Source organism: Rhinolophus sinicus, chromosome 11 (assembly GCF_057876585.1).
Source record: "Rhinolophus sinicus isolate RSI-liver-muscle chromosome 11, RSI-T2T, whole genome shotgun sequence".
NCBI classification, from domain to species: domain Eukaryota; kingdom Metazoa; phylum Chordata; class Mammalia; order Chiroptera; family Rhinolophidae; genus Rhinolophus; species Rhinolophus sinicus.
The window spans coordinates 9,467,511-9,480,209 of NC_142511.1; the positions used below are offsets into that span (position 1 = coordinate 9,467,511).

Consider the following 12,699-nt stretch of genomic DNA (forward strand, 5'->3'; position numbering starts at 1 on the left):
ATAGGCATGAGATAATTAGAAATAATTGTTTAATGGTACAAGGGCTAAATTTTCATTTTCTTAAACCCTTATAAAATTGAGACTTTTTTGGTAAAGATTTGATTACTTAATATATTTTAATTTACTTAATATAATTTTAATTTAGAATATATGTCGTATCATGGCATTCCAAAGAAGTATTTCTCATTTTTTTACTTTTTATTTCAGGGTCAGATAACACTAATGGATGTTCCAGTATTTAAAGCCATTCAACCAGATGTGAGTAGTTTTAAGAACTTTCCTTTTAAATATACAAAAATAGACAATTATAGTATCCCAAATTAAGCTTTAGAATTGTCAAATTATACATCTTAAATTTTAAATGTTTAAAGCTCTTATTCAGGCCTCAGAAACTCGTGGGATTCATAGCTATGCATCACTGAGTCATATAGACAGGACTTTCTGAATCATTTTGGTTGATTTGGCTGCATCATCTTACTGAGAGGGGAACAGACTTAGAGAGGTTGAATGATTTATTGAAGGCTTTGAAGCTTTTTCATGGGAATAAGGTATACTGGGTTTCACAATGTACTCCAGTAATCTTTTCCCTTTTATGACTTTACAATATGACCGTGTGTTGACATTTTGAAGAGAAGAGAATGAAAGAAGGAAGGCATTTTTTTTTTTTTAATTAAAAAGGAAGCTAACATTTATTATGCATCTACCCACTGTAAGCATTGATCACGCAGTGCGTGCGTGCATGCGTGTGTGTGCGTGTTTGTGTGTGTGTGTGTGTGTGTGTGTGTGTGTGTGTGAAGCGTTCCTCTCGTTATCACAACCTGAGTATGGCGGTATGTATTTTACTGGTGAGAAAACCCAATGATGGTAGTGCTTGATACACAGCTAACTGTTGGAACTGGGTTTCAGACTCTTGTACCCCCAAACTGAGTCATTGATATACTGATACTTGGTGCCATAAGATATTTTTTTAGTTCTTTCTGGAAAAAAATATGGTATATTTGTTATAGTATATACAAGTCTACTATAATGCCTATAACGAGTTAGAGAAAATATCTGTATCTTAACGTGGTATAGAGAGTTTTAGTCCTGTGGTTTTCAGGTAAATTACTTAGTCTTAGTGTCTCAAGTTTGTTGCTTACAAAAGGAAGTGGTGGGCCTAACTGATCTCTGAGGCCCTGTGATTTCCACAATTCCAGCTTTTCCCTGTCTTACCACAGAGGGCTCTCGCAGTAGAACCTTTCTATTAGCAACAGAGGAAGAGGAACAATCTGTTCCATAAATAAGGCATAAACAGAAAAGGGCCTTTGTATTTAAATGACGAAAACTGAAATATTCATTTCCTCACATCCCTGAATGAAAAAAAACTAAATTCTTTATAAAAGTTACATTTTTTTGCATTGAAATTCAGCCATTTTATCACATATATTTCTTTTGAATAAACTGCAGTGACTGTATTGCTGTTTCATATGAGATTAGTGCTATCCAATAGAAATATAATGTGAGCCATTTATGTAACTTTACATTTTCTAGTAGCCGCATTACAAATTAAAAGAAACAGGTGAAATTAATTTTACATAACCTACTATATCCAAAATATTATCACGTCAACTTGTAATTAGTATAACAATTCTTGACATAATTGTTACCTTTTTTTTTTCTGTGTAAGGCTTGGAAAGTCAGTGTATGTTGTGGAAATGCAGTGTGTATTGTACCATTCCACCACACCTTTACTTGGAGTAGCCGCATTTCCAGTGCTCAGTAGCCACATGTGGCTAAGGGCTTGGACATTGAAGATCTAGAAAATGACTAGTACTTGGTCATAGACTTCAGGTCAATGGGAATTTTTCATTTTCCTGAGACATCTGACAGTACTTTGTGAGATTTAGAAGTGAGCCTTAAAATTCCCTGATCTAATTTAACACCAATCCCATTGATTTTCTTTTTTTTAAACCTTCGAAGTATCTGTCCATTCTGTCCCTCGACTCCCAACACCGCAATCCAAGGTACATCTTAACTCAGCTGCATTATTACCTTCTTACCTGACCTACCCACATCCACTGTGACCTTTCTAAACTTTTCTTTATTCAATAGCCATGATAATCTTTTCACATGTAAATCTGCTCATATGATCCCTCTGCTTAAAACAGAGTGTCTTCCTGTTGCTCTGAGGATAAAGACAGTCTATCCTAATACAGTAGGTAGGTACAGAGCTCTTCCCAGTTTTGCCTCTTCCCACCTCCTCTAGCCACACCTTTCCCCCCTTCTTCTGTTCTAGCTGCACTGGCCTTTCAGTTCCTCTCACCTCGAGCCTGTGCACCTCCCAGTTAACTCCTACTCAGCCTTAAGTTCTCACTCAAATTTGACTTTCTCAGGTAAGCTTTCTTGTCTTCCTAGAGGCTCTCCTGGCACTCTCTGCTTCTTCACTGGACTTGGCAGTTGCAATTTTATGCGTTGTGATTCAATAAGCATTTACTAAGTTATTATATACCAGGCACTGGTTTAGTTGCTGGAGATACAACAGCGAAGACAGACTACAATTCCTGCCCGTGTGGATCTTACATGTGAGTGAGGTGAGCTAGATAGTGTGCGGTGAAAACCTTGCAGCCCGCCAGAAAGGACAGGGAGTGAGGACAGTGCGAGCTGTGATGTTAGACAGGAAGGTAAGGGGGCCTTCGCTGAGGAGGTGGCATCTGACACAGCCCCGAGCAGGTGAGAGAGCAGCCGTAAGGGTGTTTGGGGGAAGAGTGTTCCAGGCAGAGAACAGTACTGATACTCGGTGCCATAGATACTTTTTTAGTTCTTCTGGGAATAAAATATAGTCTGTATCTTGTACGTACAAGTCTACAATGGCCCTGAGTACTTTTCTCCTATACCTTTATTTTATGACTTTATAGTATTATGGCACATTGACATTTTAGAGAGAAGAGAGAAAATCCAGGAAGACGTTTTTGTTTTTATGTTTTAAAGAAAAAGACTAACATTTATTATGCATCTACCCACTGAAAGCCATTTATTATGCTTACATAAGGGAAGAGGTCACTGGAGTGAGTTGTGAAACCCAGGGCAAAGGCCAGTGAGCTACAGTGAGTTTACAGAGGGCGTATAGCAGAAGGTGAGAGGTGAGCGAGGGCTGGATGGGATGGGGCCTCGGAAGCCATTACTCATGTACTTATCAAGATTACATTACATCTGGCAGCGTAAACAGGACTTTGTCCTCTGGCAGAAAAGTGTTTTCTAGTTTATCATGAAATATTTAAGACTACGAGACATAAAGGCCAATAAGATGAGCCCCTCTGTACCTGCCTAACCAGCTCTGCTCTGCATCCTCCCGCATTCACCTCCTTTCTTCCCTCCTTCCACCATGGCAACCACTGCCAGTATTGGTCTATATCATTCCTGTGTACTTAGTGTACTTTTTCTACAGTGTCTGTATCCCATAGCAATATGTGCTGTTGCAGGTTTTACATTTTGTGTGTGCATGGCACCCTGTTTGTTTGTCTTCTTTAGCATCGTGCTGATGTTCAGCACCGTTGACTAGCTTCATGTTGGTGTGTGTGCATCTAGTTCATTAGTCACTGAGTCGTAGAGCGTGAACATCTACAGGCTGGTTTCCAAAACTTTCGATGGATGTTGATTTTTATTAGGTCAAAATTCTTGCTGTTGATGAATTTAACAAGATTGTTTAAGCCATGATGGCAGCCAGTCTACTAGATTAGACTTATTAGCATAAAATGGTGTCTAATTCATTATGTAGTGAGACTATTAAATTCACTAAAGAATGACAGCATTCTTAAAAAAAAAAAAAGTAATTATTTTTGTTAAATCAAAATTTAACCTCAGATATTATGAAAATATAGTGGTTATCACTGAATTTAGTAAATTTATCTTCATGTTTTGTCCATTATACCCGTGTTCAAATCTCTCTCTCTCTCTCTCTCTCACTCTCGCTCTCTCTCTCTTTCTATCTCTCTCTCTCTATATATATATACATATATATATAAAAAACTTTAAAAAAGACATAAATTTTATGAAACTGTAAGATCTTTAGTTAAGTTACACCAAAAATCTTTAAATCAAAGCTCATTATTATGTGTATATATCCATATGTAACTTTATTTCAGGTGGTGATTTATTCACATTTTCTAAAATAAAATGTGTGCTAAATTTGAACTTCAAAGAATGTAGATTCTGAATCCAACTATATGGTTTAGTGATTTTACTGGCAAACTGGTGATTGAAACTGCAAGTTTCACTCAGTTTTCTATACTAGAGGCAATTTTTGAGTATCTGGAACTTGATAAAATATTTATCTCCTATTGCTAATTCAGTTCCCTGAATAGGACTCTCTAGTTCCTACCAGTGTGTGGAATTCTGTATTCCCAAGTTTTTTGTGTCAAGTAGAATTTAGCTAAACTTGTTCTCCATACATTTGTTCTTGACTTGTGGGAAGAAAGGCAACTATAAGAAGTGCAGTTCTTTTCTCAGAATAAAGTTGCTGATCTACAATGTCTGTTATACTCTGTACTTCAAAATTACTCAGGGAAAAAAATAAAAAATTCCTAACCTTTTACTTTACAGAAGAAACTATCTCCCTTACCTTTGAGGTGTCAAAGTTATTTTTTATTATCTAGAGACTGTACTTAGTCATCAATAGAATACTGGCCAAACAAAATCATGTATTCAAAAGTAGATCTGAATCAAACATAATGCTAAGCCTGGTTTCTCTCCAACCCTGTATCACACTTGAAATTACCTCAGATTGAAAGGAAGACAAAAGAACAGGTTTTTGATACTTGGCTGCTTAGTTTTTTGTTTTATGGTAGAGAAGAATGGAAAAATATATTTAACAATGAAAATAATTTTATGTTAAAGGAAAGTTCATCAGTTATTTTTAAAAGTATTTAGTAGGAATATAATTACATAAGGAAAAAAACAATTGCTCCAGTTTTATTGTTTAAGGTTCCTTGAGTGATTGTACCATCTATTCATTTTTCATACCAGTCAGAAATCTAGGATTCATTCTTTCCCTCCGTCCTTTTTGCCTGATCTCCAATGATTTTACCTCCTAGATAACCTTTCCCCCCTTTTCCTTCCTCATTTACTCTGAAGGATACTTACTAAAAGAGTTCAGTGTTTTTACAAGAGTGGAACTCATTGTCTCCAGAAATATGAGCACCCCTCAGTGTCTGCATGGTTGTTGAGCCTGAGACGGCTCAGTGATTCATTTGTGTACCGATGGACCCCTCTTCTTCTGAATGCTCTGCCCTGCTGTTTCCATAGCTGTTGCTGCAGAAATCCTAGGAATCTTTACTCGCCCACTGGCCAAGGAGCACGGCCAAATTTGGAAGCTTCTGTGGATAGTCATCCCTCTCACACTAAACCGTCTTTTTACTATTCTCCTTTCCTCCCAATAAGTAAGCATCTCCAGTGATGGGGAGGATATTCAATAATATGGTTGCCAAACTATAATTACGGTGATTGCAAAGAAGGAAGAAAGTTAGTAGTTCCATCATCTACAATCAACCACGCTTAATATGTCCTCACAACTCTTCTTCTACGGAATTGCTCACTCTTTTTCCCCCCTTTAATTTAAACCAGTTTAGGGAGGGCAAATACCATATATTTTGTTGCCCATTACTTTTTTCTTTTTTAATCAATGTCTAGCATTCACAGCTCTCTGAATGGGTGCTCAAAAAGTCTTAATTACTTAATTTCACTTATTTTAAAAATTTTAAAGCCTTTTGAATTTCAAAAGATTATTTTTAGTGGCAAAACATAAAAGCAGGAAGCTGGGTGATTTGCATTCTTGTTCCAGCTTTGTCATTTATAGATTGTACCACCACTACAAACTATATCATATCTTGGCCTTTTTTTATTAAATCTGTGAAATAAGGCAGTTTGGACTACTTGATTTTTAGAGTACTAATATGTTTTTCAGAAATTTCTGGAAGTAGGATAATTTTTAGTGGTAACTTCAAAGTAAGAGCTGCAGTTAAGTGTAGTTCTCGTTCAGTAGTAAATTTTTTTTTAATACTGTTTTGATCAAAACTACAGGAATCTAAAGAGGTGATAGGTAGTCAGTCAAGCGCTTACAGATTGGGGGTCTGTTACCCTTTCACTAGAACGTAAGTTCCACAAGAGCAGAAATTTTTGTCTGCTCTGTCCACTGATGGATCTCTGTTGCCTGGAGTAGTAATAGCTGTTCGATATTTGAGTTTGATAAGTGACCATTTCAAAGCTTTCTACTGTATAGCCTACAGGCATATCATCTCCCATTGTTTATCATGGTTGGAGTCATTTCTGCAAAAATCTGTTAACCCAGTCCAAGAATGTGACTTTTATAAAATAACATTCTTCCTGTGGAAAAAGGATTTTTGTTTCCCTGCCCACAATTCAGAACATTTTGAGGTTTCTTCCTTAGTGTGAATTCTTCAGTGCTTAGTAAGGGCAGAAGTTTGACATAAGGATTCTGTATAGTCCTTAATTTCTGGTGTGAATTTTCTGGTGTTTAGTCGAAACTCAGCTCTCGTTAAAGTTTCCCCACACTTCTTACATGTACAGGCTTACCCAGTATGATTTCTCTTTTGATCATGAAAGTTTGTTTTCTTTTAGAAAGCGCTTACTCATTTTTAGAGCTTCGCTCAAGTGTGAGTCCTTTCACGTAGAGGAAGCAATGACTGTATTCTGAAGGCTTATCCTTCAGAATTATTCTGCATGTTTATTACATTCATAGGTTTTTTTAGGGTTTTTTTAGTTATTTTGTCTGTTATGAATTCTCTTGCTTTGTAAAGCCTGTATTTCTTCTGAAAGCATTGCCACCACACGCATTACAACATTGGGTTTTCTCTTCAGAATGAGCACTATGTTATTCAACACAGGATGAGTTATGACAGAAAGCTGCTGCAATCAGGGTTTCTCTCCAGTAGCAATTCTGTGGTGTCTTCATAAGACTTAAGTAAGGGGGGCCTGTCCAGCAGTCATTACATTGGCTAATACTTGTCTCTGGTGTGAGGTTCTCAAGTGCTCATAAAGTGGCAGGCTCCGACTAAAAGCCCTCCGTATTACACTCAAAGAAGAAAGTCCACGCACTGTTGTTTGTCCTAGCAGGTCAGTACAATAAGTCATCTAGATTATATCAGTAAACGGACATTAAAAACAAAGGGAGATGAATAGCTGTATAACTGGGGTACATTAGAGATTGAGGAAGAATGCTGGTTAAAAGAGGGGAAGTACATAATAGGTCATTCTGAATCTTACTAAACCTTTTCTGAAAAACTTGCAATTGAGATATTTCTGACCGGGTGTATAAAGAGGTTTCTCTCTGCAAAGTTGCTTGTGTTTGCAAAGACTGTAATCTTGGTAACATCCAAGTTCCAACATCAAGAATGTCTTGTCCAATGCAAATTGTCATTTGCATTAGAGTTAAAATGTAAACAATCCACGAATATAGTTAGAAGTTTGAAGAAAGCAGAGAAGGTGTGTAGACTTGACATTGTTCTTGCAGCCTGGAATAAACTGTTCTGTCAGAAGCAAGATGCTGCTGTTTCATCAGTTCACGTTTTTGCTGTTCATCACCATGAACTTCCTTAATATACAGTAAGGTCAGGCGCAGATCAGAAGTAGAGAAGGTGAAGAGGAAAATTGATTAGGAGAGTAGGTATCACGGCATCCATGGTAGCAGATGGTAGCTCCTGTCCTTATCTCTGATCTCATTAGGGAGGCAGCTTTAATATACTGGGAGGACGGGGAGAGAATGGGAGTGACTGCCTTAGAAAAGAAGCGATATTTTTTATTTAAACAGGTTACATTGGAGTTACATAGTTTCAGAACTTATTCTGTTGATTAAAAATGCAGGAATCATGGTGAGGACTTCATCTGTGGCTGAGACTTCTTTCTAAATAGCCATATACGCTGAATGCTAGTAGATATACTGTAATCCTTAAAGCTTCCCACTTTTGAGCATAAGACTATCTCAGCAGTAGTCGTCTTCTCCTTGAGAGGATCCCTGTGCCCTGTCCCCAGCCCCACAGTCTTTTTTTTTTCTTCCCTCAGCCTCTGTCTACGTGCTGGTCTATACTGGCCTTTTCTCTTCTGTCTGTAGGTACCCTTACGTCACCCTTAGAGCAGTCCCTTTAAGAGTGTTGGGATCTACACGAAGAAAGTTAGATCAAGAATTTGACTTTACAGAACAAACCTACAAGACATAAGAGAAACTGTGGCTCCTGTGAAATTCAGTAATTCTTTCATAGGGTAGGTGGTCCTCAGCTGTGGTGTTTGCCTTCCCACATGCTTCTAAAATAAACTCAGTGGAAAACGGGGCTTGACAGTTTCATGGCTCAAAATGAGCCCATGAATATTGTTTCAAATGCACTTTTAATGTTCATTAAGAAATTGCCTGAGTTATTAGAGGATTTCCCTTCACTGTCTGATTTAAAAACTACAACTTAAATCTATTTGAACAAATTTAAGAGGCATCAAGCCCGCTGTATTTCACTGAGTTTTTGCTAAAATGGAGCCTTATTTACATAGTCTACGCAACTTAAATCAGTCTTGTTCTTAAGTTAGACACTAAAAAACATTCTTGGAGTCACAAAGTTTACTTCAACTTTTTGGTGTCCATGGGAGATGTTTTAGTATTGAATAACTTTTGACCTGGCCAATAAGTGTCAAATACAAGATGACATGGGTAGAAGAATTTATTTCTTAGATTGTATTCTAGTGTCACTTGATAGAAGATCCTAGAGTCTGAGACTAAAAGAAATAGAGACAAAGGGAAAAGCAATTATTTTCTCACAGAGAGATTTAATGGCTTTTGAGAGTTAAACGTGGGATGGGGCAGAATTCCTTGAAGGCCAGCTAACCATGAATGCATATCAGGATGTAAGAAGAAAGTGGTGTGTGAGTTCCTGGAGACCAGTGCAATTTCAGATTCGTAATCCATAAAATGGTTTTTTTTGGTTCTTTAACTTTTTATTTTGAGGTAATTCATAGGCAGTTGAAAAAATGATGTAGAGAGGTCCCATTTACCATTCACCCTGTTTTCCCTGGCGTTACATCTTACAGAAATAGAGTTCAGTATCAAAACCAGGAAATGGACATTTGTACATTTTGTCATGTGTGTGGATTTGTCTAACTACCACCTCAGTCAATACAGAACTCTTCCATCACCAGAATGATCTCTCCCACGTGTTCCCCATACCTTTATAGTTGCCTCCATCCCATTCCTGGCCCCACTCCCACCATCCTTCATACTGGCAACCACCAGTCTGTTCTCCATCTTTCTAGTTCTGGTTGTTTATTAGATGGGCCAGTGATATAACATTGTCTCAAAGAGGAAATATTTTCTGAAGCAGAAACTACTACCATCTTAAGAGGCTTTTTAAAAACACCTTGTTTCTTCACATTTTCTAATTACAAATTTCTCTTGAATGGAGGACTCCAGTGGAATTTCAATCCATTGGCTCCCAAGTGATGTGACTACAGACTCTTTCATTTCCCTCCACCCCACTTCCAACAGAATTTTCTTAAAGGAGCAAAGCATTTTTCCATTAAGTTAATGATGTTGAAATGTTCCAAGAATTGAATAGATTTTTTTTAAAACCTCTTAACATTTCTTTTTTGAGGAGTCACAAAAGCATTAAATTGTATAAGTGTACTGTGATTTTCAGAAAGAACAAAAATGTTTTCTAGCAGTCTGATATTTTTAATGTCATTTTATGTTAATATAATATCTGCCACTAAATATTTTCTGGCTATATAGGTAGATAATATGAAATGAGCATGTATCTAGGCTGAGTACAAGGCAGTTTTTTGTTTGTTGTTGTTTTTTACTGTAGAGTTGCTTCTATCGTTTTATTTTTTCTTCAGTAATTTTGAATTTGGAAGTTGTAGTCTAATTTTATGTTTAAAAAAGTAAATAATTCATATCTTCAGAGCATTTGCTACTTACCTACTATGTTGAAGTAATAATGGTTTTCTCTTTCCTCGTGTCAGTTGCTCAAGCCAGAAATGGGAATCTTAGTACTTCTGGATACCTCATTCTTAGCTTACACTGTGTAAATCCAATTTTTTACTAAGTCCTGCCTACCTCCAAAATATCTTGACTCTACCATTTTTTCAATATCTACTGACACCACCCTAGTTGGGGGAACATTACCTTTTACTTGGAGTATCATAGTGTCATCATAACCATTTCTTCAGTCTTCCCCTGACTCAGTCCAGTACTTTTTGTTAGTTTCTAAATGCCTATTGTTCATGATTTTTCAATTTTGGATATGATTTATTGACTACTACAGAAGATGATTTCACTCTTTTATATTCCCTATCACATTGATTCACACAATTCACTTCCTCTTTTTTCCATGTAGTTATGTCACAGTTTTGACATGAATAACTAATCATGGCTGAACTTAAAGAATAAATAATCATGGCTCAACTATTCTTTACAGTTGAACCATGATTACTTACTTAAATTTTGTTTTCCTTAAGCTAATAATCTTTAGCTTTCTCTTTACTTACCATTAATTTTTGTGCCAGAAGTGAATGTAGTGAATGTGTCTTCTCAATGTGTTCAAACACTTCAGATACTCTGTCCCATCTTTCAGAGACATCTCTTAGAATCTCTGGCCTCTTGGCACTTAGGATCTAGACTGTTGTTCTTAAGGTCTGTCTGCTTATAGCGTTCTTTGTCCCAGGATCTCCCTTTACTGTTAATCCGGGAATTCCAAACACTTTATTTCTATGTTGGTTCCTCAGTTTCCTGGATTCCATGTCTTTCTTTTTCTTAATTTGCTAATTTGTTTTGATGGAACCCATCCTACTACCGTGTTTCCCCAAAAATAAGACCTAGCTGGACCATCAGCTCTAATGTGTCTTTTGGAGCAAAAATTAATATAAGACCTGGTATTATATCGTATTGTATCATATCATATTATATTATATATTATAAAGAGATGGTATTACATTATATTGTATTGTATTATATTATATTATAATCGGTCTTATATAAGACCCGGTCTTATAGTAAATAAGTCTTATATTAATTTTTGCTCCAAAAGACGCATTAGAGCTGATGGTCCAGCTAGGTCTATTTTCAGGGAAACACGGTAGCTCTGGGAATAGATGCATAGAAGGCACGTTCTCTTGAGACTTTCATATCTGAAAACATTTGTAGTATACTGTCCTACTTAACTGATATTTTTGTTGGATTTAGAATTCTAGGATTTTGAAGGCATTGTTTCAGTTGTGTTTTAATTTCCATTGTTGCTGTTGAGATATGTGATACTGTGTGATTGCCGTTTTTCTGTATGAGATCTATTTTTGTTTTGTTTTCTTTTTGAATCGGACAGATTTTACGATGTTTGTCTCCAGAGTGCTCCAACTTTTTGATGCTAGGCCTTAGTTTGACTCTTTTTTTTTTTTTTTTTTTTTTAAATATATTGTAATAAGCAATAGACAGGTCTTTTCTTGTCCTTTAAGTTCTGTGCATTTTCTTGAATTTTTTTATTTTCATGAATTACTTTTCTCCCTTTTCTCTGTTCTTTCTTACAATTCTTTTTATTATTCAGAGGTCGATGCTTACAGACTCTTCTAATTATAATATTTTTGCTCCTACTTTTAGTTTACTGTTTAAAAGATTTTATCACCTTTATCTCACAATTCTGTATATTTTAAAATGTATCTTATATTTTTTCATTTCCAAAAGATATGTTTTTTATTTTTTTCTCTGAATATTTCTTTTTTATATTATATATCCTGTTTTTGCCTAATATTCTTAAGCAAAATATTTATTCTCATCTATCTGAGGGTAATAATTATATGGTTTTGTCTTTTTTCTTCTGTTTTCTTTTGTTCCCTGCCATATATAACTCAATTTCCTGAGTTCTTTTTCTTTTTTCCTATAGATTCAGTCTCTTTCTGGTGGTTGGTGTATTACAGCAAGGTTCTTATTTTGCACCTTGGGCCCTTTTGGCAGACTGCAACCTATGGAACTGAACCATTTTTTAAAATCAAAGGAATTCAATTTTAAAAATACATTATCAAAATATTTTAAACTGTTATATAGCAGTATATGTGCTTTTATTAACATATTAAGATCTAGAGGTGATGAGATAATTTTAAAGTACTGACGAGTGTAAATATTTTTGAGATATCTACCAAATGTAATGTGATAGGAAAATACAGGGTTTTTATTAGTGACAAAGTTACATGTATTGCTAATTCTTCTGTAGATAGAAGAATTAGAGACTATATGTAGATAGACTTACGTATATAAGTCTAGAAGAATTATAGACTATATGTATATAGACTTATGTAGATAGACGAAATATAGACTATAGTCTATATAATTAAAAGGAATGTCATTTAAGTTACAGGTTAGTGTAAAATACAAGTTTAATTTTTTTATATCCATTTTCTTGAGCCCTTCAAATTCTATTGACAGACCCTGTGGAAGATTAAGAACCCCTTTATTCAGAGGTTTCTTCAAATATCTGGGGTCCTTACTCAAAGAGTGAGGCACTGGAAAGCTGATTGGAAGCTCTGAGTGATTGAATGGGGCTTGACCACTAGTAGGCTTCACTCTGTGTTGTGGGATGCTCAGTTTTCATTATCGATGGATCTTTCCTCTTGGGACTCAAATCTCTTCAGAGAGAAATCCACGAGTCTGCCTGTGGACTAGCAATGTAGTTATCAGTATTC

At 36.0% G+C, this 12,699-nt stretch overlaps 1 protein-coding gene across 6 annotated transcripts in view; it reads left to right on the top strand.

Annotated features, from left to right (window-relative positions):
- RALGPS2 (Ral GEF with PH domain and SH3 binding motif 2) overlaps nt 1-12,699 on the top strand; it is a 134,078-nt gene that overhangs the window by 36,238 nt on the left and 85,141 nt on the right. For all 6 annotated transcript variants that reach the window (XR_016022737.1, XR_016022738.1, XR_016022739.1 and 3 more), the window contains exon 4: nt 208-258. Coding sequence is in view for 1 of the 6 variants with exons in the window: in XM_088801594.1 (XP_088657720.1) it covers nt 208-258 (51 nt within the window). In the remaining 5 variants the exon portion in view is untranslated. The remainder of the gene's footprint in view (nt 1-207; nt 259-12,699) is intronic.